At 49.4% G+C, this 23206-nt stretch overlaps 2 protein-coding genes across 3 annotated transcripts; both read right to left on the bottom strand.

Annotated features, from left to right (window-relative positions):
* Nucleotides 1–593: 593 nt before the first annotated feature.
* Nucleotides 594–19077, bottom strand: DDX11 (DEAD/H-box helicase 11). 2 transcript variants are annotated; one of them, XM_035550904.2, is made up of 26 exons: nt 18955–19064; nt 18333–18569; nt 17873–17959; nt 16174–16331; nt 14862–14910; nt 14248–14355; nt 13606–13693; nt 12954–13156; nt 12182–12334; nt 12035–12081; nt 11002–11081; nt 9672–9716; nt 9491–9558; nt 8927–8965; nt 8349–8472; nt 7733–7870; nt 7162–7274; nt 6055–6127; nt 5596–5699; nt 4744–4893; nt 2658–2726; nt 2393–2493; nt 1884–1968; nt 1207–1282; nt 872–1026; nt 594–740 (listed from the first exon to the last, which is right to left on the bottom strand). In XM_035550904.2, exons 1-26 carry the CDS (start codon nt 19018–19020, stop codon nt 711–713), a joined length of 2646 nt encoding a protein of 881 aa, XP_035406797.1. In that variant the 5' UTR covers nt 19021–19064; the 3' UTR covers nt 594–710. The 2 variants fall into 2 exon arrangements, with proteins under 2 accessions (XP_035406797.1, XP_035406798.1); XM_035550905.2 differs by having other exon boundaries at nt 594–1026; nt 18955–19077.
* Nucleotides 19078–19889: 812 nt separating this feature from the next.
* LOC118250075 (zinc finger protein 501-like) lies at nt 19890–22040 on the bottom strand. Its single transcript, XM_035550705.2, has one exon. It carries the CDS (start codon nt 22038–22040, stop codon nt 20625–20627), a length of 1416 nt encoding a protein of 471 aa, XP_035406598.1. The 3' UTR covers nt 19890–20624.
* Nucleotides 22041–23206: the final 1166 nt, after the last annotated feature.

Genomic DNA, 23206 nt, shown 5'->3' with positions numbered 1-23206 from the left:
AAAGAGCCCCGGGCAAGTTGCACCAAAAAGAAAGTTCACCATTTTCCACAGAAAGTTATTTTGAGTTTAAAAAAAATGCAGTAAAAAGAGCAGAGTAATCCTATGACCACGCATGATGAGAGGAGAAGTGCTGTGCTGCATTATGGCCATACCTTTAGTCCACTCAAAAGAATGAACCAGTCCTTGAATCTATTGCCAACTTGAAGCAAAGTAGAAAGAAGAGGATTAAAAAAATAACTGGCACCCTTACCTACCCTGTGTCTTACCTGCCTCTCTGTGTAGTTCCAGCATGACACAAACTAACGGCCTGTTAGCATAGAGCTAACAGCTACAAAATTCCACAAGAATTGTAAACTTTCTTTGGTCTTCAGGTCTCCTAAGCTTAGTGGTTGATGTGACAAGGCCCATGTGTTCGATCAAAATAACTATAAGCCCCATGCTTAAGTGGGTTAAAAATATTTAATCAATTTAAATAAATCCTTAACATCTGTAAACAACCTGGAGCCTCCTGCTACCTTCACCAGCCTCAGTCCTACAACCAGTTTCCCTACTGGTTGTGGCGGTGAAGACCAAGCGCTCATACAGAACAACGAACATCCACAAAGGAGATTCACAAACTACTTAAAACAGAAAAGCAGGAACCTGCGTTGCTTCCGGTCTTCAAAAGGCGCGCATCGCAGAGTTGACCTGCAGCCCATTCGCTGTCTGCATCACAAAGCATCTGATTTCCCTCGATGGAACTAGGAACATACGAAGCCAGACAGTTTATCCCTGACCTTCGCTCTAAACGGCCAAACTGAGGGTTTGCAAAAGGTACAAATGAATACAGTGGGGCAGTTTCCACAACCACGCATAAGATACATGTGCTGACCTTTCTTAACTCTGCAAAAGCTGATCCAAAGGCAGGTTTGACCTGGGTTCTCTCCCTGATCCACTGTGGCAGCTTGTTAAAGATGGCAGGGCGGGCGTACCTGTGGTCCAGGAGCAGGATGCTCGCGAAGTCCTGCTGATGGCGAATAGCTCTTCCTGCACGGAACGTGCAACGGCATTAAACTGGTGCACTTAGCTCTTTGTTCTCAGGCAAGTAAGCTCCTGTTTGCATCAGCTGTAATCAGCGTGATTGGTACTGCTTCCCTTTTCCTACCCTGCTATTTCAGTGCAGTCACATTTTGTATCCCCCAGCCTGTCCGAGGCGGAACAAATTACCTATTGACTGGTTTACTGCCTTCATGCACAGGTTTTCAATCAGCACTCTGCTAGGTGCGGGGCCAGCAGCTCTTGGCTGGAAAGGAGAAATAGGTTAACACAAGGCAGGTGTTAATCAAACTAGGAAGTCTTCATGAAAAAGCAAGGTAAGTAAATACTTTTATCCCTGCAGAGTGAGTGGGTATCCGAGCAGACCCCAAGCTGAGAGTAAGGAGGGACAGAAGAAAGGCTGCAGTTAGAAAAGTATTCTGAGCAGTCACTGAGAGCTGGCCTAAGGCTGCCTTGAAAGCAGAACACTTGTCCCCAGCTGCCCAGGAACAGCATCTCCAGTGGGCAGCAAGTACAAGTAAGAACAAGTAAGCCAAGAGGAGAAGTGATCCTGGCATGCACCCTCTGCTACCTCCTCTGCGGTGAAGGAACCTCACTCCCCTTGGAACTCACTTCCCAGGGAGCCCCTATGGTGCTTCCCACCACTGACCTATTCACCTGTGCTTAAGGCTTTCTGTACATGAGCAGCACGGAGAAGGCTGTGCTCTCAGTGACACGGTCTGGGCAACGAGGGCAAGCTCAAAGAAAAGAAGAAGTCTTTGAAGGCAGCCCTGGGACTCGTGTGCCAGGAGGGAAGTTAGTACAAAAAATCAGAAGTGAAAGAAGCAGAGGCTAAGTGTCTCTGTTACCATTGTTTTGTCAAGCCAAGTCATTTTTTCTTGAAGCTCTGGAGATTTAATGTTGGGGTAAGGCATTCCCACCATAATCACACACCTGCAAGGGGCAAGGGAGGACTGCATTACTCTTAGCATCTCATCCTGGAGCACTTTGCCAATAGACTGATAAATTAGAGGTCACTGCACCCCTGAAAGACAGCCAGCCCTGGAAACCGAGGGCGGCAATAAAGCACAGCAGCCTGACAAGCACATTCTAAACCGAAAGCTGCAGAGGGAATCAGGGTGCCAGAACAAGGAATTATCTAGCACGGCAAGCCTCGCTGCATTACTCGCCTGAGAAGCGTGCCCAATAGGCGAGTTTTATACCACCCAGCAGACTTGCCCTCTCCTTGGCTTAAGCATCAGCCCAAGCCATGTGATCTCCCAGATTTTCGATTTACACAAGTACCGATGTGTCCGTCCTGCTTGGAGTCACCGCACTACAAACCAGGCGCTCACCTTCAAAGCAGCAGCCACCTTACCTTCCCAGGTCGTCAGAGAAGTTGATCCCTTCGCTCATTTTGCCTCCAACTACAGAAAGCAGCAGGGCCCCCGTCATCTGGCCTGCGGACTGGCTGCAGCGCTGCAGGAGAGCAACCGGCACCTCAGACCAGGAGGTTTCTGCGCTTCAGAAACACACCTGGGCTGGAGTCCTCTGGCCTTGTTAGAAGCTGCGGTTGTCCCCTTTGGCAACACTCCCGTACGCAGATGGGATGTCTCACTCCCAACACCGTCAGCTCTGCTCACCTTTATGCACTTGGCGTATTCCGCCAGCACCTGCTCCACCTGGTTGGCCTTCTTGGGCTCCTGGAAGATCTGTCACAGGCACAATGCATCAGTTGCAGCAGCAGGAAGCAGACAGTTTAAATAAAACAAATCATTTTGTTCTCATGCTATTAAAGAGCACATGGAACTAAGATCAGGGAAGGGCAAATTTCCTAGGAGGAAAAAAAAAAAAACACCAGCACCTTTCCCCTCCGCCCTGGAAAAGCGCTGCGTGCTTACTACAGCACTTTTCAGCTGGGTGCTGAAGGGAGCAGCAGCTGCTCCCTTCCAACACTCCCCTCCAGCTTAGGCAGATTTGTCTAATGCTGCAGGAAGCTGGAAGTCATCTGTGAGCTGTAAGGCAGGAAAATGTGTGCCCCTCTTCCACCTGCACATAAAGGCACAGCAGGATGAGCAGACCCTCCAGATGCAAAATCTTGGAGGACAGCGATTGGACCGATCAATTTGAATCGTCAATTAATTCCAAGTAATTGTTCCCTTGCCCAGTGAATAAATTAGTTTTCTATGCACAGCATACAGAGTAGTATTTATGTTATTCCAGCATGCCTAATGGAGTTCTAAAGTACCAGGTTACTGAAAGCCCCTGCAGTGAATTGAGCTGTATCTTGATAGGTGCTGCACCTTGGCCTAAACCATAAGTTGTTTTTGTAGTAAACCAGAAGTGCAACGTCTGTCTTTTCTGTGACAGTAAAAGAACCTAAAGGACATGTTTCCTCTTGGTTAGCAAGAGCTACTATCAGATTTTACCAGCCAGAATCGGTCTTTCAGTGGAAAAGTAACTGGCAATTGCAAATATATTCCAGAACTATTTAATTTATTGAACAGTAGCTAGTTAATCCTCTGATATAAACTAATTTTGCTGTGTAATTTATATATAATCTCAGTGTGATCTCACCACAGCCACCTCCGGAAAGAAAGACTTTAACCTTCCTCTTCTATGATATGATCTCGTGTGTAGGCAGCTGAAAGTCACACTCGGTGCACTGCTACCAAATTGCTTTGCTAACGCATATCCAATTTGCTGGAAACTGCAAAGGCCAAACAAGAACAAATCAGAGCTGCAAGGCAGAGCAGGCTGCGTGGCTGTGGCAGAAGCCTTGGAGGTGCCGGGCAGACCGCGAGGGCCCTGACAGAGCACCCCTGAAAGGCACGCTGAACGACAGCTCCGCAAACACGGGGACGCTGAAGCACGGGGCTTCCGCCCCAAAAACCTCCAGGCAGAGAGCCACATGCCAGAGCGCACCACGGCTGTGAAGTACCTGGGACGGTGCTCTGCTAGTCCATGCGGCAAGTTATTTAGCTTTGGCTTCCGGTAAAAGAGAAATCACAGCCGAGATATCTGTGGTTCTCTTTTTTTCCCTTGGTACATAATCCAAGACACACACCTCACCCCCCAAGAGGGTCAGACTGCCTGAACTTCACTACCCAGCCTTCAAATACCTGTGACAGTCACAGTTTTTGCTGTGATAGCAAAAAATTCCTATTTGCAGTGATCTCCCCATTTAATGTTCTTGTTCCCTATTTAACGTTCCATTGCTCTTTCAGCAGGAGTCACCATGGCTAGCTTTTCAATTTCCAACTCTGCACTTCTACCAGCAAAATACTGACATTTGTCTTACAAATTTCAGGCTAGTACAATGCTGTCTACCCCTCAGTAGTGCTGGTCCACGTTCAAGGGACACACAGCTCAGCCTGGGAAAGGCAAATTCCCCAGAAGAGCTCAACCTGAACAGCCCCTCGGCTACAAGGGGACTGGCTTGCTGGCTACAGAAGGCGAGGACTGTCGCCCTCCATGGCCACCACACGGACTGTGCACTTCAAGAATCTATAGCTGCATTTAATCTAATTTAGATCCCAGCTCAGCGATCAGCCGCCCAGGAAGTATCATTTATTCATTACTAGAGGGATTGGCTAGATAAACATCTGCTCTGCTCCGCTGTGCAGAGTATGAGAACAACTCAGCGAGAGAGGCCTGTAATGCATAGATAATTGTTTGACTTTTGAAGCTACCATTTAGAGTACCGAGTGCCCCTGGCTGCACAATTACCTTCTTCTTCGCTGCCAGGCGGGTGAGCAGCCCCGTCTTCTCCCAGTGCGCGTGCACCTGCTTCTCGTAGTCGTAGGAGGGGAAGAAGCACACCACGCCCCCCGGCACCACGTTGCACAGGTTGCAAAGGATTCGGCCCGTCTCATCCATCTGCGAGAGAGACGAGAGCAGATTGCAGCCGACAGGAGCTCGGCGAATGCCGCTCCAGTTCTGTGCGCAACCCCAGGATCACACCTCTCCTGCGACGTACCCCGGGGGAGGAAACACTGGGGAAATATGTGAGGTCTAAGCTGTCTGGGGGAGCGGGGAATCACCAAAAAGCCGTTCACTAACCCAGAGTTTCCATTACCACTGTGGAGCAGGGTAAGGGAAGGGAGAGCCTCTGTCTGTTGTCCCAGGGGGTGGAAACTGCCACACTAGAACAGACGAGGGGCGCTAGCACACCTGGTGGGGATTCGGCAGGGGCTGAGCAGCGCTGCTACCTGGTGCTGGGTGCAGGCTGGCTGACCAAAGGAAGGGAAGAGCACAGAACCAGCTGCTGCCAGGGCTGGACTGCACTGTTCCCCTGCCACGCAGGCCATCAAACTGTGAGGCACAGTCACATCTCTTCGTGGTGTCCAGCGCACACACACAGATCTGAGCACAGCCAGAGCTGCAGGTCTTCCTGGTCTCCAACAGATTCCTCTGAGCAGGCAGCTCAAACCACGCTCCTCTCTCCCAATTGCTTCGCAACAGACCTGCCCAAAACCCCATGCATTTCCCCTCCCACCTGTCAGAGAGCACAGTGTCCCAAGAAACACAGGCAAGCGAAGCAACAAAGATGCCAGGGAAGGGAAGAAAGGCAGGACTGACCATCTGGGGCAGGTCTCTGGTCTGGTAGGTGAACTCCAGCTGCTGGTTGGAAGGCCCGCTGCAGAGGATTATAGGTAAGATGTTTTCGGGAGGGATCACGTGTCCTGGAGAACAGACCAAGCAGTGAGTCAACGCGTCGGCTGTGCACAGACACGGCTGGCTGAACAGCAGCACCTGCGTGCACTGATGCAGGCACGTTTGCCTCGTCAAGCCAAAGTGTACAAGTCCCCCGGCTGCTCTGGCCTCCGCTCCCTGACCCCTGGGAAGATGGCGAGGCACGCGGCCTGCTGCCGAGGGAGCCCCGCGTGGGAAGGGCCGAGCACCCCTTTGCGGCCGTGACTTCCTAGAAGGACGCCGTGTTGCTTAGAGCGCTGGCAGAACAGCCCCAAAGGCAACCAGCAGCGCTCGGGTCCCACGCGGACGGATCGTCACCCTGCCCTGCTCCCCCAGCACGCTCACCGCAGGAGAACTCCACGACTCGCGCAGGGTCCACGCCGGCGCAGGACAGCAGCTGCTCTCGGAAATCAGCCACCTGCGGATGGCAAGCCAGAGAGAGGTCAGGTCCCAGGGGGTGCTGCACCAGCTGCAGCAGCGCTGCTCCTTGAGCACCAGTGCGGAGGGAGAGCTGACGAGCTCAGTGCGGAGACAAGCAGAGGAGGTGGGCTTCCTCCACGATCAGGAAATCAGGCCATGGGAGTGCTGAGCACACAAGGGGTGGGAGGTGTGCAGAGCTCCAACTTCAGACTTCCCCAGGTGCAAAAAAAAAATATTACCAGGACTCCCAAGCACCGCACAGACCACATCTTGGACTGCAGCGACATCCTCTCTCCGAGTTGCAGTCTGAAGGGTTCGAAGTTGGAATGGGGCCTTCCGAAAAAGGAGGCCACTGCTTCACTAAGGTCCTGCGCTTCGCACCCTTCTTCCCTCCCTCTGTGAGAAAAATCTCAATAATTTTCTCAGACGGGGCCTCCTCAAGAGCAAAGAGGAGATGTCAGGACATTCCTGCCCAGAAACAGGAACAGAGGAACTGCACAGGTATAACTGAGATGTCTGACACACCCCTGCACCTGTGCAATACAAACACAGTCTCTCTGGAACTGCATTCAAAAGCAACAGAATAAGGATGTTAAGCTGAAGAGATGGATCCTGCCACCATAACAATACTTAAGTCTTGATTTTTCTGAAAAATCCCCTATGTTTTTGGTTTTTTTTTCAGGGATCCCCATGTGAGGAATCCCTATCCGTTTAGGAGGTCAGCTGGCTTTACAGGGTCCTCTGACCGCTACCCGTGAGCTCAGCCTATTGATGTCCTGAGGACACGAAAGGTTAACAAGGGCAATCCTGCCCCTGCACCTACAGCACTGTGCACAACCAAAGTGTGACACCTCGTACAGGGAGACTGCATCTAGGAGATAAGAGTGTAGGTAGGAGAGGTCTTTCCCACGCACACCACAGGAGGTGAGAAGAGCATGTCCCAGTGGAGCCACTCCCTTATTTTTCCATGCCTGCTCGTAGATAGTGCCAGAGATGTCCCGAGAGCCCAGCACGGCATCCCAATTCCCTCACCGGCTGCATGGTGCCCCCAGCAATGATTACAGCTCGGCATTCTTTCACCACCTTGGCAAAGTGGACAGCTGGATTCAGCAAGAGGAATTTGAGGCTGCTCTGACCAACAGTGCCTGGGGAAAAGAAAAACGAAAAAAAGAGAGAAAAAGAGATGGCATTGGGAATTATCTGTGACGAACCTGGATATGAGAGATTCTCCCTGCTCCTGCCGCAGGCGCTCTGGCAGATCCCCACCTCTCCAAGCAAGGTTCTGCTATTCAGTACTGTCATGGCAGCAACAGGTAATGACAACCCCAAAGTTACTTTCCGCTTCCTTACCTTCCTGGCGCTGTAGAGGAGGCACAGTAAATCGCAAGACAAAAATCAATATCCAAAGTGGGAGCAGGGCTCAGCAAACCCTAGCCCCAGTGCCCTTGCTGGGAATTCTGTTGGGTTCACGAGAGTCCTCACGCAGACTGACTGAATCGTGGACTGCACAGATACATTCTGGTAGGGCTATGCCCCCCCCAGCCTCCCTCACTGCCAGTGAAGCATCCTGCTCGCGAGTCATGTCACCGCTCCCGTGCCATACCTTGCCTGTTGAGAATGACTCGGCCATCTTCGTTTGCGTTCGTGAGGGCTGAGAGAAATCCCTCGATCTGCATCAGCGGGGAGGCAGTTCGGAGCTGGTCGTTCTCCGGCTCCACAGGAGGGCTCTGGAGAGTACGGGCTGGCCAGGAGGTAGAAGGAGAGGCAGGCAGCTTAGGCTACGTTTCTGAAGACAGGGCCTGAGCACTACATACAGATGGGTCCTTTCTCCAGGAACACGATATCCATGTTCCATCTCATTGCTAAGGAAAAAAATTGCAACAAACACCTGGTTTTTGTAGCTGGCACCACTAAAGAGAGGTACCCGTGGTAGCTCAGGTCCCAGAGCCAGCAGGTCACAGCAGTGCAAAGCTTGAGTGCACGCAGTGTAAACAGTGAATCGCATCGTCAACTCAGCTTGGAAGGGACCTCAGGAGATCTTGTAGTCAAATGTATAATTGCCTAAGCCATCTACTCAGATACATTAAAAAACACCTGTGCAGTACAGCTTCAGCAGCATCTCACTCTTCAGCTCTGCCTTTCCCCTTCCCTGACGCAGATGCAGGTCCCACATCCTCACTTTGTCCACAAATGCACAAGCGGAGGATGTCTGAACTCACCCTCTTTATCGGATGCCTGCTGGAGGGTCAGAAGGAAGTTCTGCAAGCCAGCCACCCTCTGGTTCTCCTTGTTCGTCTTCACAGCTGTGGCAGGACTGCCATACCGCTCCACAAACCCGAAAAGCTGCCAAGCAAAAGCCAGAAAGACTAAGACCACCAACAGCAGGAATCAGACAAAATAAAAACAGGTTTGCTGGCCTGGTGCAGATGAAGTTCCTCGGTAGGTGTTGGCAAACCAGCCCAATCCGAATCTAACAGCGCAGCCCAGGGCTCCCATTACTTTTCCCACCCATCGAACTAAAACCAAACAAGCCTCTGATGCTTGTTTCCCCAGTGCAGCACAGCCAGGCAGCCCAGAATCAGCACCTGGAACGCTGCGCTACAACATGCTGTGTGCTTCTCTGCCGTGCAAGCAAGGGGTGACCAGCCCCCACGGTGCTTTCTGCGGGAACCATTTTGTTTGCAAGGCTGGGCGGAGAAGACAGACCCACCACCCCGGCTGCTGCATCTTCTACTTCAAACACAGCGTGTGGAACAGCACTTGAACGCTGTGGGCCATAAAGCCAGAGGGGCAGTACCTTCCTGCTGATGAGGCTCTTCTCACAGTAACGCTGAACCTGTTGGAGGAAGACAGAAAAATGAACTGGCATTCAGCATCCCCTCTCCCATCCCGCTGTCCTTGTCCTCGTCCAGCAGGGATATCACCTGCTGTGCTCCTGGGGAGGGGCACACATTTGTCAGAGCTACCCCCCTAGACACCATTTTAGCACAAAGGCACCATTTCCTGAGCGGAAACTCCGTGTTAAGGTTCCGTGTTCAGAGGTTTGAGGGATGGGTTAAGTTATTGGAGTAGGAGTTTCTTCACCCTCAACCCTTACAGTTTTGCCCTGCCTACAGACAGCCTCTGCACATGCACATGTTTAATTGCTTGCTTCCCTCTACCCCTAGACCACCCATCCGGCTTTAATGCGCTGTTATTCAGACAGCAGCAGAGATCTGCACATTGGGGAACTGCAGAGAAGCTGCTAGAAAGCAGATTCTGCCATGTGGCACTTGACTCTACTTCCACTTCTCACACAGGCTTCCCGATAACCTTGAACAAGTCACCAGCTATGCCCTACAGGAGACAACATTTACACTACCTTGAAGAGGTTGATATTATCAATCTGGCTCTGAAACAGGAAGTCATTGATGGATTTTAGCACTGTCCCTAAAAGAAAAGGGTGAAAGGGAAAATATATATATATATATTAGCTGCTGGGCCTGCAGCCCCTTACTGCCCAAATCCAAGTCCCCGACTTATGGCGTTTGCTCCAGTCTTACCTGTTTGGGAAACTGCCTGGCAGCTAGGATTTTGGTTCACATTTCCTGTAAAACATGAAACCATTTCAAGGAAGGCTTACCATGGGTCTGTCTTAAAATTAAGCAAGAGACTAACAACTAAGCCGAAAGGGGCACAGCATTAGAAAAAAAAAAAGAAAAAACAAGAATCAGCTTGACATCTGGAAAGGGTATACAGAGAAAACAGCAGCTCTCGCTCGGTTTGTCTTTCCCCTGTAGGATAACCCTACAGTGTAGGACAAGTGTGCTGCTGCATCCTAAGAAACACCACCTACATTCCTTCTGTAGCAAGAGGCAGCAGGTAGGGTGGGTGCATACAAATGCTCACACACCACACAGTCATCGTGCCGCAACGATGAGGGGACAGGGACTGCAGTGCATCCCTCAGCCCTCCTCACTGCAGCGCTGGGGAGCGGGGCGGCTGACAGGTGATTGGGAAGAGGGGAAAACCCAAGGAGAGATCCACATCCAGACCCTGACACGCAGAGCCGTATTAATTACTGCTGTTCGCTGCGCTGTCTGTCCTAGCGTTTAACACCCACCTCACATCTCACTTTGCAGCCTCAGTCATGAAGCTGTGCACAGGCTGCAGTCTCTAATGAAAGCGCTTGGCCACACGTGGGGAAAAGGAGACCCTTAGGAACAGGGGGGAAGAGAGGTGCACAGCTGAGAGAAGGGCAGGGAGCACCAACAGGGCCCCGCACCACAGACCTGCTTTTTCCCTGGGCAAGGAGGAAGTTCCTTGTGAACTTAATGACAGGTTCTCCTCAAGGCACACCGATATCTAGCAAAAAAAGCATTGCAGGAAAGGAGCCCCCCGTGAACGCCAGTGGATTTAAAATCACGGCAAATTAGTACTTTTTTCCACGGAGGAAAGGTACCACTCACGAAAAAAAAATGAATTCATTCTGCAGAGGTATGCCTGCCACAGAGAGAGGTCTTGCCACCAGATGACACAGAATTATTCTGAGCCGTGTTTGTGCTGTGCTGATCACTGTCACACATCTGCCATATTCCTCACTTTGGACCCTACCACCTTCCCACTCAAATCAGATCTGAAAATCACACAGAAAGAGAGGGGAACTGCCGCTACCAACTTCTGGCATCACCTGCTGCTCCTCAGCTGATCAAAAAGGAGAGGGGTTCGGGCAGACACCAGTCCCCATCCCCACCTTACAAAACAGACTGAGAAATAACATAACTGGTACCCAAACCTAACCTGAGCAACCCTCCCCGCAGCCTGTGAGGAGGGCGAAGGGGGGCGGCGCTCTCAGTCTATAAGCACCCACAGAGGGAGGAAGGGCTTGCTTACCTCCCAGCATGGCTACAAACCGCTCCAGCAAATACAGGATCTGCTTAATGTACATCAAGTTCTTTGCCTTCAAACGTTTCCTATGAAAAAAAAACCAGGCAGGTATTAGGCCCCAAAACTCCTTCAGGGACTAACTCACATAGCTTCCTAAGCTGCAGAGACAAGCAACTGAACTCCCCTTAATTCGGGGGAGACAAAAACCAGATAGCAGCAGAGATCTATACGTTGGGGAAGTGCGGAGAAGCTGCTGGAAAGCAGAGTTGGCTGTGAGGTGCTTTAATCTACTTCCAGCTCTCACACAGGCTTCCTGATAACCTTGAACAAGTCCCCAGCTATGCCCTAGCAGAAGACAACATTTTGCTCACGTTCCCTGTTTGTAACAGGGCATACACCCCTGAATATCCTACCCCAGATCACTCCAGAGCACTCACCCATGCAGCCCAGGCACTTCACTGTTCCTACAGCCGCCTTTCTCCTCACACACTAATTACAGCTTGTTTATTACGATGGCAGTGATGCCCCAAGTCCCTGTTGCGATATCGCTGTGCAAATTCAGTTATTAGCACTGAGCACAATGATCAAGCACTGCAGGGATGACAAGATGCAAGATCTGGCCGGAGTCAAAAAACCACATCCAGCTTCCTCCTCCTCAGAGCTCACTGCCTCGGCCGTGATGCCAGTCAGCACATGAGAGGTTAAGGTCCAGGAGAGAGATAAAAGACTGGAGCTTTTGAAACTCTGCATCACAAAGCAGGAACGATTAGAGAGAGAGACTGGGAAAGAAACTGAGAGTATACGGAAAAGCCAGAATCCTCAGGGTACCCCCTTCTCACTGCTTAATACCAGCCCCAGGAGTCTGACTTAGACTGGTTCCAGACAGAGATAATGAAGCAAGTGGCTTTTCATCTGCAGAAGGATTAATGCAAATAACCTTCCGCTGGGAAAAAAGCAAGAAAGGCCCTGCAGACACGAGACAAGCCACGGCATCCACGCTGCCTGCCACCGCTAGGCTGTTCTCCTCCGAGATCCTCACCTGTATCTCTCCATGTACTGCAGCAGCTGGGAGTGGGCACAGCACAGCTACAAGAACAAAAAGTGGAGCTGGTGTCAGAGGAGTCAAGAAAGGGCGCTCTGCTGCACAGAGAGCTCATTCGCGGTTAAAGGACCAGCCGTGACTCACCTGAGAGCCGCTGACCTCCGCGCTATGGATACAGGTGATGGTGTCTATGAGGTTATGGGCCTCGTCAATGATCACAACCTGGTCCTTCAGATTGATCCCCGCAGCGCTCCTGGTAGCCTCGTGCAAGAGCATCTGGTAGGGCAGCACCACCAGCTACAGGAGAAGCACACACTGCCCTGGTTCCAGCTCTCACCCTTACAGACGTAGAGCACTCACCAACTGCTCAGCAAAGGCCTACATCAGACAGCCTTGCAGAAATCAGCCAAGTGTCTTACTCTTATTGTGGAAGAAGTAGCACAAGAGACAGGAGCACATGCTCGAGACGGGCAATGGGAGGTAAGCTGAGATGACTGTGCACACTGATTCTTCATCTTGCTCAACCCTCAAATAATTACAGTGAGAACAGCCCAGCGGTGCAACAGCAGGTTACCTTCCTAACCTCCTTCAAAGGACTGAGAGCTTGTCTTCTGCTAGAGAACCAAGCAAGGAAGAAGAGCAGCGGCAAGTGCTAAGACTATATCCATGTGCCAGTATCACCTCACAGTTATTGAGCCTTTCTAGTATTTCAGACTGCTTGACCCGAAACCCAAACATACAGCCTCCCTATTAACTTGAAATGAGTATTCTCTTTTTCCTTTTCTTTCTCAGCAAAACCACACCTGACAGAAACACAGCCTGTTTACAAACTGCCAAAACATTGTGCAGCACGGTACTGGCAGGAGCAAGTAATGGGTTTATTGTTAGAGGCCCCTAAGCAGCACGCAGACCTTACCTGAGCAGCAGGAATGGCGTATCGACTCCCATAGTATGGACAGGCTTTGGTCTCCCTTCCCAAAGCCACCAGCTGCTCGATATCCTTCACTTCCACTAGAACTTCATCGCGGAGAAACTGCATTTGTTCATAGGAATAAAAAGGGCACGTAGCGCGACTCACACGTCTTTTCTTCCCTTCCGTCTCTTCACCAGACTTCTTTTCTGACAGCAAAAATCAAAAGAAAGACATGAGCAACACACTCATATAGTCTTAAACCACTCCTTTGCACCCTTATAGCACTTCCTCCTGGACTTTAAAGCAGGCTTTGTCCTGAGTATTTTTGACCCACCGTCTATTTAAAAAGTATTCAGCAGAGACATTTCCATCCCCTAGTGGATGCTGCTCTTGCTGGTTAAACTTAGTCACGTGCCATTTCCCCACATCACCAGCAGTAAGTTAGAACGACAAGCGTGCTTCCACGCACGAGTCCTGGCCGATGTAAGACACTCAGAAAATACAGACCTCAGCATCCTACCCCGGAGGACAAGAGAAGTAAAAGCAGTAAGGAGGGTAAACTCTTTCACTAGAATTGAATGGCAGAGAGCACTGTCTGCAGACTCTCACAGCAGCTTTATCAGCAGTTGCCTCCCCAGGCTGGAAGTGTTCATACCATGTTTGTTCTTTTGCATCTCCATGCAGCGGTCATTGATGAGCTGGAGAGCCCCCAGGCGGCGCACCTCCTCATTCACACACAGGTTCTTAGACATGCAAAAAGAAGCAGGAGATGGTCATTAAGAACAGCGCGCACCCTTCGCTGTAAAGCAGCTGTAAAAGAAGCTTCTGTAAAAGCTTCTTCAAAGCAATCATAGGCCAGATTCCAAAATAGAAGAGTCTGTCAGTCAGATATCATGTGTACTAGCTGCTACAAATATGCTCAAAACCCCTAAGAACTTGGGAGAAAAAACGAGAAAAGGTGCCCTCAGGTGGCTCGCTGCTACACAACAGCTTCTAAAAAGATGCTAGCAGAATTAATACCGAGAAGAGTGCCTTCTCAGTGACTCAGGCATCTGCAATCTTCCACATCAGAAGAGGGAAAACAGACTTTTGCATTTACATCAAAGGGTAAATGGCCAAACAGCTCACAAAAAATGCACCATGCAGATCTGACCCATAACTACTTTAGTTTTTCCAGTGGAAGATCCTGTCAGTCCCCGAGGTGGCTTCTGAGGTGTCACATCCACACAACTCTTAGGAAAGCCCTTTATACTTAAATTAACACGCACCCAGATCCTTCTGTGAACATACCACATACCTGCCTGGATCCCAAAGAGACCAGACGCGTGTTTTTGCCAAAAGGACTTTTTTGTACTTCATGCACAAACTGCGACAGCTGGGAGTGCGTGCGGCTGCAGTAGTAAATCTACAGTAAGGAAGAACAAAGTGAAGATGAGAACATGGAAACCAACCTCCTATCTACAACCAATCCTGCAAGGAAGCAGCTAAGCACGTCAACGATGTTAATCTTGCTCAAGGCTTCAAAACACAAGGGAAGGCACATGCTTGAGCGTCCGTCACTTTACAACTGTCAAGGCCAAAGCCCTACCTTTGTGCATTTGTCCTTTGTTTCCGCTGAATTTTCCAAGGCCATTATAATAACAGGGACTCACCATTGAAGAGTAATGAAAAAACATTTCTTGCAGCGTGCCTTTATAGCAAGCCACAACAAAATTTCAGCAACGTTAGCAGAGCAAACTGCTTAGGCAGCCGGCATAGTCCAGAAGGAGATGAGAGCAGCAGAACTGGTTGCTATTACCAACAAACTCGGCAGTTACTGGATGCCACTTCCCAAATCCCTCTGTGCTGCATTGCTGGGTGCAAGGAAGCCGTAACTCTGCTACACTGTTCTGTGAGGTGTCCTCATCTCACCTTTGTCACATGCTCTTCTTCCAAATCATCATCATCATCTTCATCCAGCCTAAGGAAAGAAAAAGTTATAATCAATGATGCTCTACCACAAGACAGCAGTCTCAAGAGAGGTGCTTGTATCATCAGGAAGTAAAAGAAAAATTGACTTAGTTTTTCTTAGTAAAAGAAAAATTGACTTAGACACATTGAATAGTTTAAGTGTGAGTGTGCACAACTGAGTCAAGCCTTGCTCTTTAAAAGAAATACGTCTGTAGGGCTGCGACTTTAGCAACTTCAAGAAGCTTTTTTTTTTCTTTTAAATCTGGAGCTTCTAAGCCCCAGGCATAAGCTAATCAGTGCTATACTATTCTTTGGTGTGCTTATTTATTTATTTTTGTAAAACATTCCCCTTAGAGACAATTTACCACCCTCAAGCTGTTGCATAAAGAAAAGTTTCAGGAAGAAACTGCCATACAATTCCTCAAAGGCAATAGCAGTTTAATGCTTAATAACTACTACATTTATGTGTAGCTTAAATGCTTTGCAATTTTAAGGCAGGAGGATCTGTCTACATACTAATTAGTAAATTTGTATTTTAGATGTATTTGACTTTTATTACCAAAGTATGGCTTCTGGCTTTCTGCATAAAGCAAAAGAAACAAATGTATGATAGAGAAAAGTGTGCCTGTGGTTTTCGTGCTGTAGCTCCAACCTTTAGGAATGTGACCATCTCTTCCTGTAGAGTACCAAAAGATGCTGCTGCTGACCAGCAGGACTGGTAGCTTTCTCTGCTGCCCGAGGGGCATTTTGCTTTTCTAACGCAAGGAACTTGATCTCGAGTCATTTACCCAGCATCCAGAGGCATTCTCTGGGAACCAGGCACGGATAAAGACAGGAAATTGCCATGCATTTTGAGAAAGATGCACTGTGTCAGAAGACACTCTAAATTACTGATCATCCTCAAACAAACACACACAAAATTTCCAACAACCTACCAACCAACCGACCAGAACAAGTGCTACCCCAGCTTGAATGGGAGAGAAACTCCGGATCTTCACAACAGAGAGCCACCTTTATACCAAGCATGATAAACAGTCAAAGAACCCCAGAGAAATCCCAAGAAAGCAATCACACCCAAAATCCCTTTAATTAAGGCAATCCAAAAATGATAAAGAAGACATTTCCTTGACATAAAATCACAGAATATCCCGAGTTGGAAGGGACCCACAAGGATCGAGTCCAACTCCTGGCTCTGCACAGGTCTACCAAAAAATCAGAATTCAGACCACATGACTGAGAGCATGACTGGAACCCCCTCAGTCCTTGCCCTTACCCAGATGCCGCCTTCTTTTCCTCGTCACTCTCATATTCAGCAAGGATCAGCTCCTCCTCATTGTGATCCAGCTGCTCCAGAACATCTGCTCCAGCTCCCTCCGAAAGAGCCTCCTTGCTGAGCTGAAGAAGGCGCTTTGTCTCATCCTCCTCAGATCTCTGGAGCGAGCACATGAGCACATTATTTCTCACACAGAGAAGTGGCACTCGCACCACTTTATGCCATGTAGCGCAGAGAATGGCTTGCTGGGTACACCCTCAGCAGGACAAGCAAATGCACCACTGGTGTCTAAAATGATTCAGCCCTGCACAATGCAGATGACAGCAACAGCCAAAGATTTGACCACACAGACGTACGTGAAGGGGAAACATAAAAACCTTCTGGGCAAAAGGCCCTCTAAACACCCAGAACTTCAAGTGACAACATCCATGTAATACCACATCAGTCACTTAAATTGGCCCATAAAAATGACTGCCTCAGAAAAAATAACGTGTAAAACAACAGCAACCCATCAAACACGTAAGGATATAATCAAATAATACATCCACAGTTAACTCAAGACTAAGATGAACTCAGTAATTGTTTTGAATAAAGAGCACAAGATTTTTCTCTGCGTTTTTTTCTTCCCCTGTTGTGTGGTTCTTATTCTAAACCAGGTCTGTCCCTCCACAGAAATTCTATTAAAATGTTGAAGAACAGTTTTCTTATTGGTTTTCTGTTCCGATAATGAAAAGTTCCTTCCAACTTCCAACAGTACCTTCCAACTTTAATGAGCATTCTTTCACTCTGGCATTGTGAAGAAAGGCAGTTTACAAGTACTATAGAGTAGATGAATCAGTTGCTCTTCCAAACCTCTGTAACTTTGCTCCAATTTGCTTTCTTCCATTTATTATGCTTCCTATTTCCCATGCTTTACATTCTCTTTTAAGAAACAAGGTTTTTGTTCCACTTGTTTTTGATTTGCTGTTCACCTCGGAACCTTTGCTATTTCTGCTGTATCCTTTTGACAGGAGTTGAATAAAACATAACACAGCACTTGAGATGGAGCACACTAAAACTAATAGCCTGGCTGCCTTATAAGTCTGTCTCTTTGGGGACCTGAAGTGGGGATTTCTGGGAAGTTTAACTCACACCATCAAAATGCTTAGGGTCAAGGGTTCTGGGGCCAGTTCACCCATCTAAATGGCAAGAAAACAGATCTATCAACTTCCTACATGTAGAAAAGGGACACTTTGTAGGAGATATGACTCTATTGTCCAGAAGGTAAACAAGTACAATTGTTCCCTAGTGGTGAGCAAAGTATAACCAAAGTCTGATTTGGCTTTTTTCTTGGTCTTCTGTTCCCATGCTCTTAAATTGGATCCAAGATCTACGGGTTTTATTCCAGAATCCCAGTATTCCAGAAGTACAGTGCTTACAGATGCTCATAAAACAAAGAGCTTCAAAAAAAAAAAAAACTTTTCAAAAAAAACCACCCTTTCTACCTACACACAAATGCTGTCAGGTAATTCTCTACAAAGTGTTTTTTCACATCTGCACTTTAAAAAACTAATCTAACCAAAAATTTCAGAGGGCCAGTTCATCCAAGAGCTCCCAAAACAGATGGGTCAGAAAATTCAGAGTCAAATGACAGGCATAAGCAAGTACGAACAATACTTGAGATTATGCAGAAACTTCTAATCTCTTCAGGACAACTCACCTTCCTCTTTGCTGCATATTTTAACTGCACATTATGGCGAATTTTCTCAAGACGTTCTTCTCGCTTTTTCCTCCTGATCTGCTCTTCCTAAAATAAAACGAGAGTGAGGGAAGGATGAATTGTATTTAGTCCTAAAAGCCAGGTATAATTACTTTCCTATTCCCTGGGAGTAGTCAAAAAAAAAAAAAAAAGAAACTGAATCGTCAGAATTGTCAGTAGGTCCCTTTCTCCTTGCATGCTTATTAAACGTTACTGTGTTGACAGCAACAGTTTCCTATCCTATGCAACCTGTATAGGAATGCCTCATCCCTCTTAACTGAAAAAGTTATGAAGTGCTGTGAATGACAAAGACCACCAGGTTTGCATCATCTGCTTTTCCAGCCATCACCCATGATATCTCCTATTCTGATCCTCACACCTTGCTGTTTTCCCCTTCCTCTACACATGAACATTTCTTAACCTTTAGCCTGTTCACCATATCCTGTTCTTCTTTCTTCTGCACAAACGCCGTAATCCAGTCTGGTTCCCCAGATGAGTCTTTGCTAGTCGAACGTCCTGGCTCATCAGAAGTCAGTGGCTGCTTCTCCTCCCGTCCCTCGTCCTCAAGTGCCAGGAGCCGTGCCTCCTCCTGCTTCTTCTTCTCCTCAAAGTCTCTGAGCCAGGAGAGGGCCCCGCAGATGAGACTCAGTGATTTTCCCTGGTGAAAACAAACAGGACAGGCCACACACCTGATACATCGCTGTCCGTGACAGACCACAGAGAAGACCCACTTCAGAGTGGGATCAGGCCAAGACCACGTGTGCAGACACAGATGTGGCACTCTATTATCCTGCACTGCCATTTCATGTGGTGCCTGTTTCTCCCCTGCACCTGTGCAGAGTGCGCTGTACACAGTCCCAACACCAGCACCACAGATGTGGCTGACACCTCTCTGAAACGGGACACCAGGCTTTGAACTTGTGTGGGGATGGAGTCCGGCCTGCCCCAGCCCCTCTCCCCAAGCATCACCCGTCCAGGAGCGACTCCCGACACCGCCCCCCTCCCGGTCCCCGTCCCGTCCCCGTCCCCACGCCGCGTCTCACCGTGCCCGTGGGGCTCTCGAAGATGCCGACCTGCCCGGCCTGCAGCGCGCCGTACAGCGCTGCCATGAACCGCTCCTGGATGAGGTACGGCCTGTAGGGGAACGGGAACCGGGGCGGCACGCTGCCCAGCGCCCCGCCGCTCGCCGCCTGAGGCGGCCACCGGGCACCGGGCTCCGGGCACCGCCCGCTCCCCTCAGCGCCAACGGCCGGCACCTCAGCGCCAACCGCCGCCCCCCCGCCCTCCATGCCGCGCGCCGCTCCCGCCTCCACCTTCCCGCCTCGCAGCGAGCGGCGCCGCAGCACCGCCCCCTGCCCGTGGCTGCGGCCGGGCGGGGCCGGGCCATGAGCCCTCCCCGCGGGCAGGGCCTGCCCTCAGGGCTCGGCCTCCCCTCAGGGACTTCACCGGGAAACCCTGCCGTGGTGCTGGGGACGCTCCCCTTACGGGAGCCTCGGTTCCTCAGCCCGCTGCCAGTGGTCTCTCGCCCGCTGTGGCTGCCCGCGGACGTGCCCCTCGCGCTGTGTTTTGCCCCGTTGGCAATTTGGTTCCCGTTTATGCACGCACAATGACAGAAAGCAGGGTTATACACAGAGAAAGAATAAAAGGGGGTTTATTTAAGGAGGGAAACACGCACCTCGTAATAAAACACAGCGATATAAAGCAGGTTTATGTAATGTGCAATCATTAACATACTAATAAATGTAAATCTGGTAATTCCTAACTGTTGACACTGAGCTTTACGTGTAAATACTTTACAAACAAGGAGATAAACAGTTCTCCAGCATAAAAACAACTACAAAAATTGCAAACAGTCTCTGGACTACCAGTAGGAACCCATCATGTATACTGGATACAACTCAGACATCTAGGAGGAATACTTTTTTTTTTTGGTTAAATAAGGTAAGGCCACGTTTTTGCTCAGGTTTTGTTGCTGTCCCTAGTCAGAAGATGTATCAAACCAGAGGACACATTTTGGGGAAGCTGCCAAAGACTAGCAACAGGCAGTGTTACAACTGGAAATATTTGCACATCCGCATTTTCTGAGAGCAGCCACATCGCTTTTGCTTTGCTCAGGTGTTGTACGAACCAGACTTTGCACACGGAGGTAGGAATTCATTGTCCCATGTATGATTTGGAAAAGAGGAAGCAAAGACAAACAGGTTGAGGTTCAGGTCCTAAGTCTTAGACTCCAAGAATTCAAAGTGCCTTGTCAAACACTGAGTAAACTTTACTACAGTCATAGAAAATAAGAGTGTTTCTAAGACTACTGCAGTATCTAACAAGCCAAAGTTTTGAATCAGAGCCAACTTGGAACTTTTAATTTTCATATTTTATTTAGTAGAAAAGTTCTTTTAAAAGCCTGATTCTTCCATTTGTATTCAACCACATATTCACAGTCCCCAAATTACCCAGAACTTGATCCCCCTTCCTCGGGCTCTCAGTACTCTCCCTAAATCACCAATATGCAGCTCTTATGACTAACTTCCCGACCTCCTAATTTCCTAATGGTTTTTGTACCACTGGGATTAAGCACCCAGCCCAGATACTAGAGATACAGTTAGTCCCCAACTAGTCTTTTCCCACTGTGTTTCTCAGCACCCACGCTGTCCGTGTGCCCACAGACACAACCAAATACTGCTTCTGGTTCCCACTCCAACCAGCCACTCCAACCCTACGGGAGAAGAGAGCGGGAAGAGAGAGTTCTCCTACCCAGCGTACATTTATAAGGCTTCTTGGCCACATGGATTTTCAAATGCACTTTAAGCGTCGAGCTTTTCCGGAAGCTTTTCCCACACTCACCACACTCGTAGGGCTTGGCTCCTGCGTGGATCCTCAGGTGCGCACCGAGGGCTGAGCTATGCCGGAAGGTTTTCCCGCATTCCTCACATTTGTAGGGTCTCTCCCCGCGGTGGATCCTCAGGTGGACGTTGAGCGCCGAGCTGCGTCGGAAGCTGTCCCCGCACTCCACACAGATGTAGGGCCGCTCCTCTGCGTGCGTGGTCTGGTGCTTGACGAGAGTGGGGTGGTCGCTGCACCTCCTGCCGCACTCGGCGCACTGGTAGGGGCTGGGCAAGAGGCTGCCGTGGTACATGGGCAAGGCCTTTCCCCCGTGGATGCGGCGATGTGTGGTGAGTGCTGAGCTCTGGCTGAAGCTCTTCCCGCACACGGGGCATTTGTAGGGTTTCTCGCCTGTGTGCGTTCGCATGTGGGTCACCAGTGAGGAGCTCTGGCGGAAGGTTTTCCCGCACTCGGTGCACTCGTAGGGTTTCTCGCCAGTATGGATCCTCTGATGCCGAATGATGGCCGAGCTGTCTCGAAAACGCTTCCCGCACTCCTGGCACTTGTGGGGCTTCTCTCCGGTGTGGACCCTCCGGTGTATGATCAGGGAGGAGCGGTCACTGAAGCTTTTCTCACACCGGGGGCAATTAAATGGTTTCTCACCCTTGTGGCTTCTCTGGTGGACGATGAGATGGGAGTTCTGGCTGAAGCTCTTCCCACATTCGTTGCACTGGTAGTGTCTCTCTCCCGTGTGGGTGCGCTGGTGCCTGATAACATTGGACCTCTGGCTGAAGGTCTTCTCACACTCGTTGCACTGGTAGGGCTTCTCGCCGGTGTGGATCCGCTGGTGTTTGATCAGGTCAGAGTTGCGGGTGAAACTCTTCCCACATTCAGAGCAGCTGAAGGGTTTCTCTGTCAGGTGGATCCTCTGGTGCTGGCTCAGGTATGAGCTCCGGCTGAAGCTCTTCCCACACTCGGGACACTCGTAGGTTTTCTCCCCCACCTGCTGAATCCAAATGTTCCCACACACGGCAGGGTCTGGCTTGTCCCCAGCAAGAATAACCTTGCTGATGGGGGTGCCGCCACCATCCTCGCACTCCCACACTGCCATCACACAGGGAGTTACTGTTCCCTGTCTCTTTCCAAAAGATGGCTCCATCTTGTTTTCTGTCTCCAGCTCCTGCTTGCAGCCTTGTCTTTCACCAGCATCCTGGAGGGTATCTCCTGTGAGCCTTCTGGAGGGGAACGGGTGCAGTTCAGCTCTCGCAGGACCTCCCTGATGAAGCTGGCCCTTCTGAGTGTCGCCCATGGTCCTGCCACCTGCTGGAGCGAGCAGAGGAACTAGCAGTGAGTAATCCCTGCTGGTTCTCTGAAGGAGACGTCCAAAAAGGGCATCCTCCAGAGACCTGCTGCACATCAGCCACCGTTAGCCAACAGCTCAGGAGCCAGCCCCTCGGTTTCTTCTCTGGGCAGAGTGAAGGCACCAAGAGGGAGAAGCGTGGGAAGGGAGCGTGACCTGGGAACAGGTGGTCACTGTGGCATGGATTGCAAAGAGGGTCCTCTGTCATAAAGTTACAGCCCTAACGGATGAGCCCTATCACTTGCTTGTCCTCAAACTTCCTACATCTAGCGACACTAGGGAAACATCATCACTGCTCTCCTCAGCAACCCCCAAGTACATAATTCTCTTCCCACTTCTCTTCCTGTTGCCTATGAATCATTGCTCTTCTCCAGCATTCCCATGCTTAATCAAGGAAGGAAGCAGACAACACCACAGGAACATCCTCCCCTGCTAAGCAGACTGTTTTTCTTTCTTCTTTCCAGCTGTAGACCTTTTCCTTAAAGAGAAAACCCTACATATTCTGCAGCAAACTATCTAGGTTTTGTCTACAGAACAGACAGGCAATTGAATGGAATGATAAACTGCTTTGTCAATCAAGCACGGAAATGAGACTGAAACATTTTGAGGCTCCTGGTTTTTTATTAGTTACACTGATATGGAGAACACAACTGGGAAATGAATCCTAGCAGATTAGCTGGAAGGCACTGCTTGCAAAGTTAACATCATCATCTTACGTGTGGGAGGTCAGAATCTGAGAAGAACGCAGCAGGATGAACCCCTCAGGTTTTGATTCAGCTGATCTGCTGATTTTGGAAGACAACACACTGGTTATACTGATTTCCAAAGTTCTGCTTATAACACTCAGGGCTGAAAAGCATTTGCAGTACAAATAAAACAATAGCACTGGCCCAAGGCATGGACCTCAAGACAGCTAATTGACCAACAAAGCATTAAAAATATTGTCAGAGTGAAAGGAATAGAAAGCCACACTGGTTATTTTTGCCTTCTAAAATTCTGAGTATAGTCTTTGCTGAAAAATACACAAGATTTGATTTCATTAAGATTCCCTAGGATTGTTTCACCTTTATCATACCCTGCCTATGAATCTTCCTGAAAGCAGAGTCTATATAATA

Source organism: Cygnus atratus, chromosome 1, assembly GCF_013377495.2.
Source record: "Cygnus atratus isolate AKBS03 ecotype Queensland, Australia chromosome 1, CAtr_DNAZoo_HiC_assembly, whole genome shotgun sequence".
Classification (NCBI taxonomy): Eukaryota; Metazoa; Chordata; class Aves; order Anseriformes; family Anatidae; genus Cygnus; species Cygnus atratus.
The sequence above is the reverse complement of the archived record's forward strand: the minus strand, read 5'-3'. Positions and strand labels throughout refer to the sequence as shown.